This window comes from Poromitra crassiceps (genome assembly GCF_964638095.1).
Source record: "Poromitra crassiceps genome assembly, chromosome: 28".
Classification (NCBI taxonomy): Eukaryota; Metazoa; Chordata; class Actinopteri; order Beryciformes; family Melamphaidae; genus Poromitra; species Poromitra crassiceps.
The window spans coordinates 13,863,949-13,884,818 of NC_139651.1; the positions used below are offsets into that span (position 1 = coordinate 13,863,949).

General features: G+C 45.0%; 2 protein-coding genes and 2 pseudogenes across 4 annotated transcripts in view; all 4 read left to right on the top strand.

The window, feature by feature from the left end:
- znf507 (zinc finger protein 507) overlaps window positions 1-6,586 on the top strand; it is a gene marked incomplete at its 5' end in the record, with an annotated part of 64,708 nt that extends 58,122 nt beyond the window's left edge. The window contains 3 exons of the mRNA XM_083662157.1: window positions 2,936-3,040; window positions 4,944-5,078; window positions 5,986-6,586. Coding sequence (XP_083518283.1) covers window positions 2,936-3,040; window positions 4,944-5,078; window positions 5,986-6,466 — 721 coding nt within the window. The 3' untranslated portion in view covers window positions 6,467-6,586. The remainder of the gene's footprint in view (window positions 1-2,935; window positions 3,041-4,943; window positions 5,079-5,985) is intronic.
- A 6,575-nt stretch (window positions 6,587-13,161) lies between these two features.
- LOC310799566 (CD63 antigen pseudogene) lies at window positions 13,162-13,909 on the top strand (annotated as a pseudogene). Its single transcript has one exon. The product of its transcript is annotated as a CD63 antigen pseudogene (transcript).
- Window positions 13,910-14,800: 891 nt separating this feature from the next.
- Window positions 14,801-15,539, top strand: LOC310799567 (CD63 antigen pseudogene; annotated as a pseudogene). The gene has a single exon. The product of its transcript is annotated as a CD63 antigen pseudogene (transcript).
- Window positions 15,540-18,167: 2,628 nt separating this feature from the next.
- Window positions 18,168-20,870, top strand: part of dpy19l3 (dpy-19 like C-mannosyltransferase 3) — a gene marked incomplete at both ends in the record, with an annotated part of 58,946 nt that continues 56,243 nt past the window's right edge. The window contains 2 exons of the mRNA XM_083662158.1: window positions 18,168-18,285; window positions 18,788-18,915. Coding sequence (XP_083518284.1) covers window positions 18,168-18,285; window positions 18,788-18,915 — 246 coding nt within the window. The remainder of the gene's footprint in view (window positions 18,286-18,787; window positions 18,916-20,870) is intronic.

The following is a 20,870-nucleotide window of genomic DNA, read 5'->3' on the forward strand; positions in this document are numbered from 1 at the left end:
CATATTTGATGGCCTCAGTTCTCCCTCGCTGTGTTCTGCATTTTGCCACACGCTAGAGTCACACCAAGCTGGACCATCAGGTGACATTGCTAACATCACCTAGCCTGGTTCTCCAGCCCCATATGAATCGCAGTTGTCGTCACTCTTCATATGGGTCTGGAGTCACACCTATCCACTGTGTTTATTCAGGACACATACTGTCCGGGACACCTGATTGGCTGGTCGATATAGGGGGCGGGATCTTATCAATAATTAATCTAATGTTACCGAGTACAGAGTGCTGCAACAACACACCTGTATGTTAATAGCTAGGCTAGGCAATTTGAGCAGATTTCAAGTTTTGCTTTAAAACTTGCTCACTCACTCATACAATGGATCTGTTTTTTTTTTGTGGCCTCACATCTGCTGTGTGGAAGTTGGGAATAACATTAAATTTTAACTACCGCTGTTATGCCCGGCCTAGGGGGAACCTGGGCATAGCATAAAAGTGACTCCGCTCTTTCCCCACTCGCAAGGATGACCAGTCAGTGCCACAGCAGATGCAGTCCAAACAGAATTGATTTCTTAATCAATCACAATAGAATAGGCGTCAGGGAGAGCACAGCCAACAAAACAAACCCAACAACAACCTATATTAGTGTCAAATAACTTGCTTCATCTTCAACAAAAGAAAATACATGTATTTAGGCTGTGAATCTTCACTGGCCTCACGATTCGATTCGATTACGATTCAGAGGGCTACGATTCGATTCGAGTACGATTATCGATGCATCTCGATGCATCTTAAATCGATGCATCACTTTTTTCCGCAATACATGATTTATTTTTTCTCACTTTCTTTTTTCTCACTGTGTGGCTACTTTTAAAATAAAAGTGCATTTGGAATTGCATTGTATTATGATCCATAATTAAAATAAACAACTGCATGTACTTCATTATATTTTATTTGATTATTAAATAAAAAAAAATAATAATAATAATCGATTTTTGACATTTGTGAATTGATGCAGAATCGTGCACGTCCGCATCGCGATGCATCTTATAATCGATTATTTTTGACACCCCTAGTATTTATCTGTCTTGGACCCCAGGAAGACTAGCTTGGCGTTCAGGTGTCAGCTAATGGGGGTCCAACCAATAAACTAATACAGGAAGTTGCCTTGCACTCTGAAGTCAATTTAAAAATCCTTTCATACAGCAGGGACATAAACCGATGCGTTTCCACGTACCACATCTTCATCAGGGTAGGAGGATGAAGACCTGCTTCACACTCTGGACAGTCACTGTCTTTATCCCTGCTTGTTTTTGACTCGACTTGGTTTGTTAAGAGTTAAGCTCTTGAACGTGAAAACAATGCACCATAAATTTGCTCTTCTAAATCCTGGATTGTGTGTTTTTTAATTCTATTCCACTGGCCAGTGGCCACAGCTTTGCCTCAGGGCTCTGCAGGCATCTCACATACACGGCCACTTCATTTTCCAATTCCACCATGGAGCAAGCAGACAATAGAAGTCATAGGAGTGTGTTTGTTTTCATGCAGGAGCAATTTGTGATTCTGTTGTTGTGCTCTAAATAATCCCCCCGGCTAGTGTTGTCACCGTGCCAACATTTAGAAAAACACCAGTGCAGGAGTTACTGTATTGATCCAATAACCAATATCGCAGAGGGGGGAGGTGGGGGGAGGGGAGGGGCAGGGGGAAGGGTCAAACAAGACACAGCCTTTCAGCAGACAAGAAAAAAATACATTGAGTGCTATTGAATTTGAATGTACTAATCAAACAGAATAGAATGAACAAGATTTGTGTGATTTAAATGTTAGCAAAACAACAGAAAATGAGTGAATCGTTTTTTTTGTTTGTAACAAAGGACCTACATTTTGTCAAAAGCAGAGCAATAGACAGTGGCGTCAGCGGAGGTCCAAAATTCGTGACTCGTTAGCCAATGAACAGCCAGGAAGGGGTCTCGTGCTACTTTTGAATGCTAAAATAAAGCTGATAATGTACAATTTGATAAAAAATAAAAATAAACACCTTTCAAAGTACAACACAAACTGCCCACTTTGCTGCAGCTCGACAGTGCTGCTTAATCCAGGACCTTACTTCCTGGAACTCTTGAGAGTAAAAAAAACTGGTCCATTGGAGTGAATGGAGATGTCGCAACTCTTCTATATACACGGCTCTGTTCAAAAGTAATGATCCAACTTTAATGGTGTCAATTAAATTAAAACGTTAAACAATGTTTCACTGCTGTTGCTGCTGCCGCCATTGAAACAGTCAAAACATGGCGTTGAGCGTGAGCCTCTAGTCGGAGAAGTTTGTGTGATAAATCTACAGTTTGTCACATGGATGCAGCCAAGTGCAACATTGTAAAGTGTGAGTGTGTGTACTTAATCCATTGATACCTGATGCGGCATTTGCGTGTATATCCCTCATTTGTGTGTGTATCTCTTTAAGACCATCTTAAAGAGATACACACACAAATGCTGCACCAGGTATCCATGGGTTAAGTGCAGTGGCATGAGGTAGTTAAGAGTAGCCTCCCTCCACAGTCCCTGTGTTTGCCTCTGTGCCCTCCAGGCAGCTACAAAGGCATCTTCCCACTGCAGCATCCAGCGTGCAGCAAACTAGAGAGCATAGTAATGTATTAGTTCTCTCACAGTAGTAATTTGCTCTCTGTTTTGTTCTAAATCCCTTATTTCCCTTCCGGGCAGTTCGCCAATAGAAGCAACACAGTGACCTCAAAACGCAGCTTATTAAACTCCACACTCCATCTACATCTCTTCTCTCCTCCTCCCCTCTCTCATCCTCCCCTCCCCTCTCTCCTCTCCTCTCCTCACCTCACCTCTCCTCTCCTCTCTCATCCTACCCTCTCCTCTCCTCTCCCCTCTCTCATCCTCCCCTCTCTCCTCTCCCCTCCCCCCTCCTCTCTCTGCCAGGTGTTGCAGCTGTGATTTTGCCACCACCAACATGAACAGTTTAAAGAGCCACATGAGGAGGCACCCTCAGGAGCACCAGGCCGTGCAGCTCCTGGAGCAGTACAGGTGAGAACCAAATGTGCAGCTCCTGGACCAGTAACAGGTGAGAGATATCACAGACCAGGCCCTGCAGCTCCTGGATCAGTGCAGGTGAGAGAACCAGGCCGTGCAGCTCCTGGAGCAGTACAGGTGAGAGACATCACAGACCAGGCCGTGCATCTTCTGGATCAGTAACAGGTGAGAGAACCAGGCTGTGCAGCTCCTGGAGCAGTACAGGTGAGAGAACCAGGCCGTACAGCTCCTGGAGCAGTACAGGTGAGAGAACCAGGCCGTGCAGCTCTTGGAGCAGTACAGGTGAGAGACATCACAGACCAGGCCGTGCAGCTCCTGGAGCAGCAGTACAGGTGAGAGACAGCACAGCCGCAGTCACAACGTTATAACATCTAGGGCAGTGGTTCCCAACCTTTTCCAACTCAGGGCCCACTTTTATGTCTCAAAAATGTTCGCGGCCCACCTCCGACCCCATAAATACAAAGGCCATATAATGCGTTCTCAGAGCACTTTTTTATTGAAAATTGAACATAAAGGACTGAACTGAATACAGGAGAAACATGTTGGAAGCTCCACAGTCACTAACACAGCACCTGTAACATGTTGCAACACCTTCAGTATTACAGTTTTCAAGAAGAAACAAGAAAAAAAAAAAAATCATACTTTTTTGGAAATGATTTGGCGGCCCACTTGCAATACCTTCGCGGCCCACAGGTTGGGAATCACTGATCTAGGGACAAACATTGCAAACTAGCTTAGGCTAGTTTACAAACTGATCCGTAAGGCCAGGGACATTGTGGGGCTGGATCTGGGCTCTCCTGACTGCGGTGTCAGAGAAGAGAATGTTGTCCAGGCTACGCTCCATCATGAACAATGACTCGCACCCACTCCACGGCGTGCTAGTCAAACACAGGAGTACGTTCAGTGAGAGACTGATTCCACCTAGATGCAATACGGAGAGGCACAGGAAATCATTCCTGCCTGTGGCCATTGGTCTATTTAATGCCTCTCTTAAAAGAGCACCTCGGAGACGCTCAGTCTCCCTGAGACTGAGCCAGCCGATAGGTTAACTGAGCATGGCTGAGCCACGTGTAACGTATAGGGCAAGCCGACTTAATATAAGGCCAGGGTGCAATAATGATAATTGACACGGAATGTATACTTACTCTACGAATTGTATTTTGCTACTGACATTCTACTTATACTTATTTTTTGCTTCTATCGCATTTACTAGTTATTCTATGCTATGTTGTGTTTTTCTGCTTATTTGCTTATATTGCATTTACTACTGTCTATTTTATGCTATGTGTGTTCTGTGAGCGAGCTACTGTAACTTGTCCCAATTTCCCCCCGGGGATCATTAAAGTCTTTCTGATTCTGATTCTATAAATGTCAGGATATATAACAAAGACTGTTTCCTGTGAATGCTCTATGTTTATGTATCTGTCCCTAAAGAAATAAACTTTTCAATCAATCAAACAACAGAGAGAGAGAAGAATGGCCTCTGTTGTGGTTAAATAGCTGTAACCGGCCAAAGAATCAGGGCTTGTCTTTGCCAGTGTCAGTCTAAATGTTTGACGTCCACGAGGTACATGTATGTGTTCATCACTTTACTTGAAGGCAATTTCATCCTCTCTCTCCCTCTTCTCTCTCTCTCTTTCTCATCCTCTCTGTCTCTCTCCCTCTTCTCTCTCTCTCTTTCTCATCCTCTCTGTCTCTCCCTCAGTCTCTCCCCTGAGGAGTCTTGAGTCAGGATGATTCCTCTTGATGGAAGGGAGGAGAAAGATGAGCCCAGCCTAAGCACGCATATTAAATCAACTCTCTCTTTTTCCTGCTCTCTCTCTCTTCCTGCCTCCCCCCCCCCCCCCCCCCCCCCCCCCCGTCTCTCTTGGGCTGCCTTCTTCCACCTCTCCTGCAGGTGCTCCCTGTGTGGCTACGTGTGCAGCCATCCTCCCTCACTCAAGTCCCACATGTGGAAGCATGCCGGAGACCAGAACTACAACTACGAGCAGGTTAACAAAGCCATCAATGAGGCAATCTCCCAGAGCAGCCGGTAAGCACAGTGGGAATTGTAGTTTTTTTTTTGGGGGGGGGGTTTTCGGTTTCTCTCGTACTTAGTAGTATTACCGTTTCATTATTTTAATGATCATTAAAACCTGTGCTGTTTGATAACAGCACAGCCTCGGTGAAATTATTTCACTGAGTTTATCGGTACTTTTTGAACATTTTCGGCACATTTGAACATACTGATAATACTGATAACCCTGATCATTTTGGTCAGTACAATTGTGATATGAAATTATCATAACTGTTTCACATCTATGTCTTATAAGTCTTTCAAATGTTGAAAGGACAAGACGGGGGTGGGGGCGGGGTCAGGAAGAGTGATCAGCTATTCATCTCCTGGGCCCGGTGCTAATTCTTGTTTGGCCAAGCACATCTCCAAGCAACGCCTCTCACATTGGGTTGTGGAGGTTATTACCTTGGCTTATACGAGTCAGGGTGCACAGCCACCTCAGGGCCTCTGACTCTACGCGTGTTTTTGTAATCAGTATACAGTATGTCAGGGTACCCGCGGGGTCTTAAAATTATTAATAAAAAGCATTGCATTTTTATATTCTCAAAATAAGGCCTTAAAACTATTGCATTTCATCTACAAAGCTCTTAAATGTGTTTGTGTCGCTTCGTTAGGGACAAGTAAAGGTTTGAGTAAAGTTTTGACAATCTGCTAACGTGACGTATCTGCACAGTTCTCAAGGGGGGTCTGGCTGCAGACCACCTCCACTGTCAGGGCACCTCCTCCCTTCTTCGTCAGTTAAAACGTGACCCTCTATGTGAAGTTCTGTGAAACTCCTATATGAAATTCATCACTCATCACTGCCCCGACACTCAAGATTGCTAACTGAACCTCTTGATGTTGCTCCCTCTCTCGTGGTGGACATGTTCTGCGATGCCCTCAGCACCCCTCAGAAGCTGTCTGGGCAGTTGGAGCCATTGGCAGAGCGTCCTGTAGCGCTCCAGCTCTCGAGGGACAAAGCCCAGGGCCCGGTGGACCCGGTACCGACACCCACGTCAACAACAACAACAACAACAGCAGCAGCAGACAGGTGGGCAGGCCTCCCGCCACCCAGCACGGACGCTTCACAGTGGCCCAATGAATCCCCCAACCCCCTGGCGAAGGAGCCAGTGCAGCCCCAGCACCAGTCCCAACCATGGACAGGCCAGGCTCCTGGCCCTGGCCCCGGCCCCGGCCCCGGCATGGAGTACTGTGTGCTCCTCTTCTGCTGCTGCATCTGTGGCTTTGAGTCCACCAGCAAAGAGCGACTGATGGAGCACATGAAAGACCACGAGGGCGACATCATCAGCATCATCCTCAACAAGGAGCAGCAGCAGCAGCAGCAAGCAGACCTCCACACAGCAGAGGGCAGCACAGCACAGTGAGACCACAGCATCTACCCCCCCCCCCTCTCTCTCTGTTTATACATACACCCATCATACCTTCTTCAAATGATTTGCCACCCCATAGAAAGAAACTATTTAATTGTGTTTCTTACCTCAAGGTAAGTCACCATAGCAAAGTCAGCTTATAGAGAGCCAAAGTGAAACGTCACCTCCTGCTTCAGCACTGTACCAGAGATTTTCATCCGCCATTTATTTGCCCATAGACATTTCATAAAATGTTTATAAAAATAGTGTTACGTTGTCAAACCAAACGGTTCAGCTATATTTAGAATCGGGAGAGACCGTAGAATATTTCACTTGGACCAACAACAAGCGTGTTTAAAGAAAATATTTTTTCGATGTTTTTTTATGCGCTTTTTTTCCACGTTTTGGTGCGAGTGAAATGTTATGCGATCTCTCCTGTTTCTAAATATATCTGTACCGTTTGGTTTGAACAAGTAAAACTATTTTTATAAGCATTTTAGGAAATGTCTATGGGAAAATAAATGGCGGATGAAAATCTCTGGTACAGTGCTGAAGCAGGAAGTGACGTTCCACGTTGGCTCTCTATGTGACGGTCATCATAGCAATGGCAGCAATATATACAGTATAGCTTCGATATGGCAGCAAATGATTGAATGGGTTATGGCTTCATCAATTGTCAGTGTGAAACAGGATGATTTGACTTTAAAAAAGTGTCCGTAGGGAATTTGCCAGTGAACTTCACCTCAAGGAAGAAACCCAAACTTTAGCCTAAAGTTACAGTTTCAGTACGCAGAGATGTTTCAAACCAGTTCATACCTCACAAAACCACACAATCCCTCATATTACAGATGGATACAGTTCTAATTTTTCCAGTATATTTCATATAGGATTGACCATAAGGCAGCTGTAGTATTGCTACTGTAATATTATTTAATGTGTTTAATCCTACATCGTTAAGGCCCTGGCCTCGTTAAGGAGGCACAAGTGCACGTGTTTCAACTCACCAAATGCCTCAAGGCACGTATCGCGATTTTGAATATGATTTAATATTCATGAATTCACTTGTATGCATGTCCGTTTCTGTTATGCCCGCTTAAAGAGGCAAATTATTATTATTATTTGCAATTTTTGTTTGTCACTGTAAGTTTCACTTGTTGGATCGTTTTGAAAAATGTCTTTCGGGAAGAAGAAGAAGAAAACTGTTCTCAAAGGAAAAGGAGAAGTTGGAAAAGAGGAATAATACAAAGGGAAGTTGGGGCTGTAATGGATGATGGTGATTCATATTGATTGAATGGTGCCTAGATGTTTGAAAGCAGGCTTATGTTGTATCGCAGCAGATTCGACTCGTTTTCACTTTGATCGTAGCGCTAGGCTCGCTTAAACGACAATATAGTTCTAACCCCATGTGCTACTGTTGACGTCTACTTTACATTTCCCCACTCATTTTCAAAATGCATGTTGGATGTCATTAGATTTTTAACATTTACTAATGTTTTTTCTGCACTGAAAACACCTATTGACAGTGTGCAGACACCAGCAATGCAAAGGAGGGTCACATAAAACATAGCACACACACGCACACACAGACACAAAACACTGGTATCGTCCTTTAAGAGCTATGTCCATAATCAGTTTGTCATTTTATCAAACAAAATTAATAATTAAATTAATTACATTTCCATCTCAAAGAGCTGTTACCCGGGCTGTAATTCTCATCATCATAGCAGATTATTATTGTCTGTCTTTTCATTTAGAATTCAAAGTGGCGGTGTCAGGGAAGACGGTGGCAACAGTCCACGTTTGAAAAAATTAAATAAAACAGGGACTTCAGTGTTCCTCCTGTCATAACATAACATAGCATGCCATTTAAATGCCTAAATTTTAATTTAAAAAAGACTAGTGACACGTGACAGACAGGCTCATTCCTTCTCTCACTCTGCAGCTCCTCCTGTGTTTCGACTCTGATCGTTACACTGCCTCACCAGCAGGCTTTTGATTTGAGTTTTACAAGCTGCCCACCTGCGTTTCCTACTTGAAAGATGTCCGACTTCAACAGATTTTCCCCCGGGTAAAAAAGACAAACAAAACAAAACAGTAATTAGCAGATAACAGAAACATCCTGTTCTCCCAGGATGACGAGAACGTGGCTCAAAACCTCCAACACGTCCAGGTGTTTTCTTCATGTGTTGTGGGTGGAAGCAGCCGTGACTCGCTGTATTGTGTCCTCCTCAGTAGGTAGATGGTAGCACTAATTAAATCTGCTCCCTGGAGTCCTCTCAGAGACTCTTATTGATCTGTGCTCGTCCTGCACAAGTCCTCATCTCCTTTGCCTTAAAAAAAAACGCCTTTCATGTCCATCTCCTCCTTTATGACTGATGTGGATTTAGTAGGCCAAGTCCATTAAATGGTGCTCATGTTTTGTCCACTCTGTGTCTTTTCCTGTAATTTAGGCGTAACAAGCTTGCAAGCGTTTGGCAAAGAGCACACAAAATGACACTGCTTGGTATATCGATGGAATCCTCTCATTTTCCCTTATGTAGTATCCTGCGCATCAGCCAATTCCGTTGTACCCCACACATAGCATCCATAGATGAGTGCCATGTTAAGTTATTTGATAGCTTATTTGAATGAAGTATCCTCTGATTGTCAAGGGGAGAACTGTCATTGTAACCAGTCATAGTTCATTCATTGTGCCTTTTTGGTTAACTGTATCATCAGTGTTGTCGCAATATCATCATTTTTGACTTCCGTACAAATACTAAGGCCGTGTTCACACTACAGGGCAAATCCGATTTGCTGCTGAAGTCATTCATCGTCGTTATCTTGGATTGGTTTCCCAAATCTGATTTGGGGAGTGTGTCCGCAGCACCGCCACAAATCTGATTTGGGCAAGTGTTCAAGTCGGATCTGTGTGTCCAAAGACCTCCATATGTGGTTTTGGGACAAGTGACACAAATCAGACTTGGACTGTCTGGACCAATCTGGATAGAATCATTAATAAGTCATTAAAGTTCACAAATCAGATTTGACCTCCTAGTCTGAACACGGCCTAAAAACACATCGGGCAATGTCGCAGAACCTTGCACAGCACAGGGGCTTTGATACGTTGCTGTGTGTCTGTCAGCTCAGGAAGCACACTTGTGTATTTTGCTCCTGGCATGGGTTTCTGAGTGGGCTGGGATTCAGTTCAAGATGTGTGCAGGACTGTTTGATGCTGTTTGTCATGCTTTCAAGTTGCCGGGGGTTCGCTGTCAACAGCCAGACTGCAGCTGTCTACTCCGGTTTCCACAGAGCAAACATCTCTACAATTCAATGTCAGAAACCGCTCTTTTTTCTTTTACAGCCGTATCGAAGTCGCAGAATTTGTGGTTATTGTGGCAACACTGGTTATCTATCGTATGTGGTGGAACGCCTCGATGTGTTTTCTGATTTTTTGTTTCATATACTGTTTTTGGAGGGGGGGGGGGGGTCTGTAGGGAACCTGAAAAAAGCCCTTGCCTTCCATTATATTGCATCTTACCTGGTGATGAGCTCAAACACTTGGTACTGTGTGTTTTTCATGATGTATATACTGTAATTGAATACTGCAGAAGGCAAAACTGACATTTTTTTAAAGATGAAAAATAAATCTATTTTTAATGATCTTGTACAAAAAGACAAACACTAAAAAATAGAAAAAGTTTTTTAGGTCATGTTTTTTTTTATTTTGTTTTTCGTTCTATTTACTGACAGTCTATTTGAGGGAACTGACCGTTTTAAGCTAAACGAAGCACATTGAGCTGCATCGCATTGATTTCTATACCAAAGGAGCTCTCTGTGCCGATCAGCGCGTTTCTTTTCATATTCAATTTTTTGTAACTGAAGTTCAACGTGGGAATTGTCTCCCGACAGCAGTGTGACGCTTGCTTTGTTTTATTTATTTTTGGAACATCATAGGCAGTATTATGTCACTACTTTGTATTTTTGGTAATAAAGACTTGAGAAAGAAAAAAGGAGCGGCTGTGCTTTGGTGATGTTTATTAGATGAGAGAGTTTTTTTTTTGAAACGGCAGAAAGCAACGCGTTTGAAGTGGAGAAAAATATGTTTTGAAAGATCAATCCAAATCTGTCTTTAAGGTTTTGGCATACTGAAGAGAGGATATGGATGCGCACACACACACACACACACACACACACACACAAATATTGCTTGAAAGACACCAGCCAATAAGAGAAGTCCAGTTCAGTAGTTCTATTTTTCACCATTAGGTGTCAGGCTTCACCAAATCATTTGGGTTTGGGTGTAGTTACACTTTAATGTCGTCTCAAGTGTAAATGTAGAACAGCAAGTCAAATCGGAGCCAACTAGAGGACACTCGGTAGAGTGCATACCTCCGCCAGCCGTTCTACGAAGTTTCCTGGTGTTACGTGAATCCGTTTGGAAGTTAGGTGCCTTTTTGTGATTGGCCACGGCCATTGCCCTGCCCACTTTTGGCTAGTGGGCGTGGGACGTTAATCAGTCTGTCCTTGGCCCATGACCAACCTTTATATAAAGTTTTGTGGTGTTGCCGAGGGAGGGGGCAGGCTTTCTTGGTCGCATTGACGCCAGTGCAGAAGAACTAAAAAGTGCGAATGGCCACTTGAGGCTGGCCGTAAGAGCAAGTCGATCCCTATAAACCCCCATGTTAAAATGCCCGTCTTTACAGAGTGAATAAACAGCCTGGTTCCAAAAAAAAATGGTTTTGATCTATAGCTATTGCACCTTTCATGACAACTGTACGGGGGTGAATTTTTATATAACTCACCCGTTTAGAGTCAAATAGATGTTTTTAGCGTGATTGACAGGTTGGCCGTCCATTGATTGCGTAGCTCAACGCTTAATTAAATGGACGCAGGCATTTCAAATGCTGAAAAGCAGAGCTTTCATGGCCCTGCCTGGCAGTCAGTTAGAAGTCAATTGAGGTCTTTTGAATATCCTCACCAATGAATTCTCATGCACTTTTAATAAGTTGTCACTTGAGGCACAATGACTCAAGGTCCCGCCGAATGGCGATAAGGAGAGCGTGTATGCACGTGCAGTCGTGCACTCGCACGCTCTCACACGTTGAAAAGTTGTCTACTTAAACCTTTTAAGGGGGCCACCGTGAAATTGAAGATCAAGGGAAAAAATTAAATAAAAAATTTGAATGAGGCAAAGAAACGAAAGAATGGAGAGAGAGAGAGAGTTGAGATGATCTCACGACCCCGCGGGGCTTTTTTTCAACGTGCGTAATTCCCGACGTTCCCTCCTCCTCCTCTCCTCTCCTCTCCTCTCCTCTCCTCTCCCTCCTCTCCTCCCCTCTCCTCTCCCTCCTCTCCTCGCTCCACAAACCTCGTTTTGTCTTCCAGCCAGTTAAGAATGAAAGAAGGAGCTTGGATCCCCCTCGCCGTGCGTCGGGCTTAAGGAATCCAACTGGGCGCACTGGGAGAGAGACCAGGGTTCTTTAATGCTCGCTCGCCCTCTCTCACTCCGTCCCTGCCTGGGATGACATGAGCTGGAGAAAGATTTGAGTGTGTGTGTGTGTGTGTGTGTGTGTGTGTGTGTGTGTGTGTGTGTGTGTGTGTGTGTGTGTGTGTGTGTGTGTGTGTGGAGATAAACACAGCGGGCCACCGAAGCAGAGCATAAAGAAAAACAGTCAGGGGAGGATCACCATTAAACATTCATGCTTTTCTTCTCCAATAATCCCTCTCTCTCCAATAGAGAGTCCTGCCAATTTATTTTCATAAATCTCTTTGATAATCTTCAGGCCTTTCAAGTCGGGCCCTTGCATGCAAGCACGCACGCACACACACACACACACACACACACACTCTCTCTCTCTCTCTCTCTCTCTCTCTCTCTCTCTCTTCCATCTGAATGCCCCAAGCGTTTCTCCCATTTGTCCTGGCTGTTTGTTATTCTCTCAGGAGACGTGCGAAAATCCGGCATAGTTTGCGTTCACGTAAAGGGCTTTTTTATCCCCGATTTCCGATGTTCTTCTGACAAGAGGGCATCCATGCAGGTAGTGTAGCGGTAGATTCCTTGCCTACCAACACGAGGGGTCGCAGGCTCGCGCCCCCCGTGTTACCTCCGGCTTGGTCGGGCGTCCTGCGTCCATACAGGCACGATTGGCTGTGTCTGCGGGTGGGAAGCCAGAATGAGCCGAGGGTATGTGTCCTGGTCGCTTGCACTAGCGCCGCCTCTGGCCTGTTCGGGGCGGAAGGGAACTGGTGGGAATAGCGTGATCCTTCCATGTGCTATATGTCCTGCCGGTGAAGCTCCCCGCTGTCAGGTGAATAGAAGCGGTTGGCATGTATCGGAGGAAGCATGTGTGTGTCTACGGCTGTCCCCAGATCGGCAGAGGGGGACTGGCCTGTTGTTGAGTCGGTTGAGCTCTGGAGGGCAGACGTCTTAGTAGTGGGGGCTTTTGAGCCTTGTTGCTGAGGCCGATGGCAGTTGGGAAGAAGCTGTTCTTGTGGCGAGAGGTTTTGGTCTTGACAGACCTCAGTTGGCCATGGTTTTCCGGGACTGCTTTAGCGCCCTAGTGGTGGCAGGTCCTGAAGGGATGGCAGCAAACAACAAGTGATGTCACTCGAGCAACTGTGATGTCATTAGTGATGTCATAAGTGATGTCCCTCGAGCAGTTGTGATGTCATTAGTGATGTCATGAATGGGACATAAGACTGTGAACTTCTGAGTTTTCTTCAAAAGGACATCGATCTTCATCAACCATGGGTGTAGAGAGGGGAATGAAATGTGTCATGTTCCTGCTTTTCTTCTTCAACTTCATCTTCTGGATATGTGGCCTGGCGCTGATCATCGTAGGAATATTGCTTCAGATGGCTATCCACAGCACCTTCATGATCCACGCTGCATCAGCCTCCTCGGCTCCGCTTGTCCTCATCACAGTGGGTGTGGTGATCTTCCTCGTGGCCTTCTTTGGCTGCTGTGGTGCCTGGAAGGAGAACTACTGCATGATCACCACGTTTTCTATCCTCCTCTCCCTGATGATCATCATTGAGATGGGAGCAGCCGTTGCTGGATACGTCTTCAGAGACAAACTCACAGTTGTTCTCCAGGACCGTGTCACTGACGTGATGAAGCACTACAACGATGGCACGGATGGATTCAGGAGGACTGTGGATGAACTGCAGGAGGGTTTGAAATGCTGCGGGGTGAACAGTTCCTCTGACTGGAAAGAGTTCAGCACCGATGGGATCTCTGTGCCGGACTCCTGCTGTATGAACGTCACTACAAACTGTGGACTCAGGGCCATGACGGATGGCAGCAAAGTGTACCAGGACGGCTGTCAGGACGCTGTGGAGGCGTTACTGAAGAAGAATGTTCAGTGGATTATAGTCGCAGCTCTCCCCATTGCTTTCCTGCAGATGATGGGCATTGTGTTTGCCTGCTGCCTGATGAGAGGCATCCGCGTCGGCTACGAAGTCATGAACCTTTAAGATGTATATCTCATATTTCGCAGAACAATAACGTATATGATGTCATAACTCAACAGCATCACTACCTAGATATGTATTTAGGACTGCAGAAGGATGGATTTAGCTGTAGGAGAGATCAACATCTACTTTTGTTTTGTTTTCTTGTTGGTTGTGAGGAATTGTAACATCTTTATGCTGTTTAGCTCATGCTGTTAGAGATGTTGGACTTGGATCTGTTTTGATGCTGTTTTTTTTTGTCTTGCTGGTTCCCTGTTTCTATTTTTATTAAAGACTAAACAATAAAAAAAAATGTTCCCCATATCAATTCTTACAGGGTGTTTTTGCTCAACTGTGATGTCACTTGGGCAGGTGTGATGTCATCAGTGGTGTCACTTGAGCAACTGGGATGTCATAAGATAAGTGATGTCATGCACGATGGCGCACGATGGTGATGACATCACAACTGCCCAACTGTCATTTGGGCAGTTGTGATGTCATCTCGTGCATACACGAGCAACTGTGATGTCATTAGTGATGTCACTCGAGCATTTGGAATCATATGTTTATTTGCACTATCTATGTCTTAACTTGTACATGTGTGTTTTATGTTCTATGTCTTTATGTTTTATGGTGTGCTGACTGTGCACAATGTATCTTGATGGGAAGAGAAGCCAAAGAAAAATTTCCACCATGGTGGACAATAAAGTATCAAATCAAATCAAATCAACTGTGATGTCATTAGTGATGTCATAAGTGATGTCACTCGATCAACTGTGATGTCATTAGTGATGTCACTCAAGCAACTGTGATGTCATAAGTGATGTCACTCGAGCAGTTGTGATGTCATTAGTGATGTCATAAATGGGATATAAGCCTGTGAACCTCTGAGTTTTCTTCAAAAGGACATCGATCTTCATCAACCATGGGTGTAGAGAGGGAAATGAAATGTGTCAAGTTCCTGCTTTTCTTCTCCAACTTCATCTTCTGGATATGTGGCCTGGCGCTGATCATCGTGGGAATATTGCTTCAGATGGCTATCCACAGCACCTTCATGATCCACGCTGCATCAGCCTCCTCGGCTCCGCTTGTCCTCATCATAGTGGGTGTGGTGATCTTCCTCGTGGCCTTCTTTGGCTGCTGTGGTGCCTGGACGGAGAACTACTGCATGATCACCACGTTTTCTATCCTCCTCTCCCTGATGATCATCATTGAGATGGGAGCAGCCATTGCTGGATACGTCTTCAGAGACAAACTCACAGTTGTTCTCCAGGACCGTGTCACTGACGTGATGAAGCACTACAACGATGGCACGGATGGATTCAGGAGGACTGTGGATGAACTGCAGGAGGGTTTGAAATGCTGCGGGGTGAACAGTTCCTCTGACTGGAAAGAGTTCAGCACCGATGGGATCTCTGTGCCGGACTCCTGCTGTATGAACGTCACTACAAACTGTGGACTCAGGGCCATGAAGGATGGCAGCAAAGTGTACCAGGACGGCTGTCAGGACGCTGTGGAGGCGTTACTGAAGAAGAATGTTCAGTGGATTATAGTCGCAGCTCTCCTCATTGCTTTGCTGCAGATGATGGGCATTGTGTTTGCCTGCTGCCTGATGAGAGGCATCCGCGTCGGCTACGAAGTCATGAACCTTTAAGATGTATATCTCATATTTCGCAGAACAATAACGTATATGATGTCATAACTCAACAGCATCACTACCTAGATATGTATTTAGGACTGCAGAAGGATGGATTTAGCTGTAGGAGAGATCAACATCTACTTTTGTTTTGTTTTCTTGTTGGTTGTGAGGAATTGTAACATCTTTATGCTGTTTAGCTCATGCTGTTAGAGATGTTGGACTTGGATCTGTTTTGATGCTGATTTTTTTTGTCTTGCTGGTTCCCTGTTTCTATTTTTATTAAAGACTAAACAATAAAAAAAAATGTTCCCCATATCAATTCTTACAGGGTGTTTTGCTCAACTGTGATGTCACTTAGGCAGGTGTGATGTCATCAGTGGTGTCACTTGATGTCATAAGATAAGTGATGTCACTCGACAACTGTGTCTTACTATATAATTGGGCAAAAGTAAGTTGGCCGCGCGAAGGACCGAGCCTACAATTAACTACAATTTCCGCTTTGTGCTTTTATTTTGAAGGCAGAATCTCTTGTTCCCGGTATTGCCCTGGTTAACGCTGTGTGTCGCTTGACGCATCACAGACGGTGCCAAACGGGAGGAAAAGGAGGAGAGGAAAGGAAAGCTGAAAGCGTGTGAGAGAAAGAGAGAGAGAGAGAGAGGAGGACCGACCATCCTACCAGCCGCGGTAGAGGAGGGTAGGCTTTAAAATGTACCGCAGAATATGCTCAGACCGTCTTGTTGCAGTGAAGACAGAGACAATAACCAATGTCGTTCACAACGGGCGCGCGCAAAAAGCCATTTGATAGACTTACGTTGTTATTATTTATCACAGGGGCTCGTAGTAGTCCATCATACTCTTCTATGGTGTTCGTCCTACGCCGTCACTAAAACGACCCATTCCTTGTCATGTTAATACGAATTTGGACTTGTAGACCCCTCGGCGATGTTCTGCCTGCGTAGTAGCATCCGTCCCGCAGCTCGCTGCCATGGAGGACCGGGCGGGCGGTCGGCTCAGACAGGATGACCGCCCGGGCGGTGGTCTCGGTCGGTGTTGTCGGTACCGGACTGACTGGGTCTGAGGCTCACAGGCTTTGTGTCATCATCTCGCCAGCCAAGCGACTAGGAAAAACCCGCTGCAAAGCAAAGCAGGCCTGTCTGTCCGAGCCCGTCCATCACTCAGTGACTCAATGACTGAATGAATGAATGAAATGCTGCAGACAATGACGGAAAACAGACAATGCATGGTGCCGATTATTGTTTGGGGGTTAGCTCAGCTCGTGCATAGGCCTACGCTCTGTGTGGGTGTGTGTGTGTGTGTGTGTGTGTGTGTGTGTGTGTGTGTGTGTGTGTGTGTGTGTGTAGCCTACTTGTATTTGTGTACTTTACCTATATACTATACTATACTAGGTAGTAGGTACTGTACCTACCTAGAAGCTAGGGGCAGTGGGCAACTCGTTCTTTTGCCAGTGCCTTGGTCAGGTGCACTGACCTGGCTGTCCCCCATTCCTAACTACATTATGCAGCCTGCGTTGTGTTGACAGTTCTGGCAGCAACCCATGTTGGGGGCTTGCCCAGGGGTGGAGGCGGGATTCGATCCATCGATCTCCCGCTTACAAAACGCACACGCTAATAACCACAACCCTTTGGCGGAGCTGGTTCCGGGCCTTCATATACTGGAGAGTGAGGTGAACCAACTGGCTACCTACCACTCGGTACTCACATCACTCGGTTACACTGTAACATACATGTCTTTGATGTGTGTTGACACACTATCATGTTGCCTTGCTCAGAGGCTCTGCCATATTAACCCCAGGCAGGCATACATGTCTGTGACAGTGGGAGCACCCGGCGGAACACGGGTAGGTGCAAATTCCACAGAGAAGGGATGAACTGGGGTTCGAACCCAGGGCTTTCTTGTTGTGAGGAATCAGTGCTCACCAGTGTAGGGATGCAGCAATCAACCGATTACACTATTAATAACCGTGGTTTAAAATGTCATGTTTTTTGTAACTGTAAAGGCTTAGCTACTCCGAGTGTTTCTGTTTTCACTCTCAAAAAAGGGACATTATGGTACTGTGGTCGTGGAAGTTGTGTGCTAGGGAAATGCAGAGACAACAACTTGTTGAACAGTTAGAACATCACTCTTCGTTTATGTCAACAACACAACACAACTTCCTACTTGTCACAGACCATATAATCGCCCTCTAGGGCAGAGCTGTGTGTCAAACTCAATTTCATCCCAGGCCACTGACATCAGCATTATGGTTGCCCTCAAAGGGCCGGTTGTAAATGTAACACAATATCTAGCCTACTTGTTATCATATAATCAAATCTGATTAGATTATTATTGTTTTTTAGTAGTAATAACTTAAAGGAGCACTCCGCCGATTTTCAACCAGCTTTGTATCCTTACAAAATCAGTAGTAGTATATCAGAAGACTGTAAACAGTTTTGCAGGCATTCATTTAGTTTGTCAGTTATTGAGAGTTGATGTGGGCCATTTGTGCATGAATGTAATTGCTAGCTTGAATGTGTGTGTGTGTGTGTGTGTGTGTGTGTGTGTAGCTCTGTGTGCACACAGGTTAGTCATGTGCCTGATATGAGTGTAATACCCCCCCTCCTCCTCTGGTTGCAGCGTTGCATCATGACGGCCCTGCGTCAGAGGAAGGGCAGCAAAGGGAAAGAGACGCCCCTCGGCCCCGACTTTCAGCCCCAGAAGTCCACCTGCTGCACGGATCATCATGCAGACAAGATCCTGCATGGTGAGTGAGCCCATCCCTCCAACCCACTGCCCCAGTCCCCTTCTTCCAGGAGTACACCACTTTGGGGCACCCCAGGGTGACCCAGGTTGGGAAGCACCCACGTTAACGAAGTGTCCCTGAACACGACCCTGCATCCCTAAATAACGTTGGTGTTTCATCACTAATACAAGCGCAGAACATGTTGTTTTCAAATAAGTGTGTTATTATTTCATTGTACTGGTAGTGTAGTGATGTCATGAGTGGAGGACATCTCCACTCATGACATCACTACACTATCTCCACTCGTCTCCAGTTGATACCCACATCATGTATGTGGAAGTGGAGGTGTTTTTGAAAGGTGTTATTGAATGTTCACAGGTGCTAGGTTCAAGACTTGACACAAGTATTCATTTTTAGGAAGAAAATGGAAACCATCAATCAAACATATGACGTTGGAGATTTTCAAAGTCATTGAATTTTCACTTGGCAGCAACAATTGACTGAATAGTTAATGTCCCTGCAGGTGATTGGTCATGGCGGGCAATAATCTGGACATCGGTTGGCTGGTCGGTGTCTGTTGGTCTTGGCCTGCTGTGCTGTATCTACGTGGCAACGCTCCATGAGAACGACCTGTGGTTCTCCAACATCAAGGTGAGTGGGATTCACTGTCAACAAGTTCAGGGTAGCTAGTTCTCCTATAGGACGAATCAGCCTAAGTTCAGGGTAGCTAGTTCTCCCATTCACAACTTTCCTGGTGAGACCGTGGGCGCTTCCATGATGACACCCTCCCTCCCTGTTTCCAGCTGCTGTTGCCTGTTTCCACCCAGGACCGTTCATAGCGAAAGAGACTGAAAATAATCATAATAATTGTTGTGACTTTGTACCTACCTATGTCTTGTAATGATGCCCCCCAGCACAATAATTTCACACGTGTATAATTGTACAACAGAGTGACAATATCTTGAATCTTGAAAGAGAGAGACCGCTAAAGCTACGTTCAATGACCAAATAATAAGAGTTCCAGTTTGGACGTTTAGCCTTCGAAACAAAAGCGGCCACTATGCGACCACATACTATTTTTAGCCATTTCGGCTAAAATAAGCCCATACAGTATGAGTGAATTGACATTCACCTCGTTTTTGTAAAATATTGCTGCTATGCAACCACACAACGTTACTATTTTTAGCCATTTCGGATCAAATAACCCAAACGTTCCCACTCTTTGACAGCGGCGCGCACCTCCTTGCTAGTGAAAATAATGTAAACAGGAAGTTGACAACCGGCAACCACTGAGAATCATGGGAAACGTAGGTCCAGGAATAAGGTGAATAGGACGAATCAGCGTGACATCACAACAACAACAAAGCACTTGTGTTGATGGTGTTTTTCAATCAATCATTTTTCACTCACAGTCTCTTCTTTTTATTCTGGATAGTTCTATATTGTTTATATGATGTTACGTGTTACTGTATGTCCTGTTTTTATAAGAGCAGGGACCATGTTGGAAATAAGTGTTCACACTTTTACATGTTTATCACTTGGATTTTGTTGTCTTTTATATCCATAATAAAATCAATCAATCAATACATCAATCGTTCAATCCACTGCAGCAGAAACTAGTATGAAATAAAGCTGAAAAGCTATGCCAAACAAATGTTAATATCTCAAAAACTATACATCACACTGTTTATATTTTGACATTGTGAGTGAGAGCAGAAGTAGCTAAAGGGCCTGAGGTATAATATATCTACTGTTAAAGTTGTGCGAATAGTTGCAGTTTTGAAATTTGTGAATTTGGTAAAACATACAGCCTGTGAGAGCGAGTTCCTGGATATATATATGGATATATATATATATACTCCACATGTATATATACTCCACTGACAATGTTTTAGCATGTGTGGACATATAACTGTCTAAAAGGATTGTAAAAACTACTAACATGACCTCTGGCTGTACTTTTCATATTCGACACCAAGCATTGCTTCTCTGGGAGATGTTTAAAACACATGGACCGACCCAAACTCTTTTATGGGGCTCTTGGTGAGAAGGGAGAAGAGATGATGTCCAGGATGATGTGTCTCACACACTTTTTCTCCAGAAGGTTATCTCAGGGTCTGGCATCGGCTCGTACCGTTCATCCAGACTGCAGATGTGGGTATTTACAGATGGAAAAATCTCTCCCAAGTCGCTCGTTACACAGTGACTAATCCATCTAGACGCTTTTTTTGTGGCCATTTCGTGCTCGTTATCTGTTCCTGCAACATTCACCGCCAAGCTACCGCATCCCCTTGTCCAGTTCTCCTTCTAGAACGCTCTGCAAACACGTCGTAAACACTTCATCCTGAAACGGGCCTGATTGTTTTTCCATACAGGCCTGTTATACGGGCCTCGTTAAGTCCTAACGCACCAAAGCAACCGGTTGTTACAGGATCCTCTGTCCTGTTTCCCGTCTTGTTCGGCAGCAGCAGAACATCGGGCACTGCCAGATGTGATGTCATTTGAAAATCTCTCTGCTAGGGGGCGGGGCTTCACCTACCCTCTATTTCAGCTCAGGTTGTTAAACACTTTTATAGCTGCTTGACGTGGCATTAATGGAGCACTGA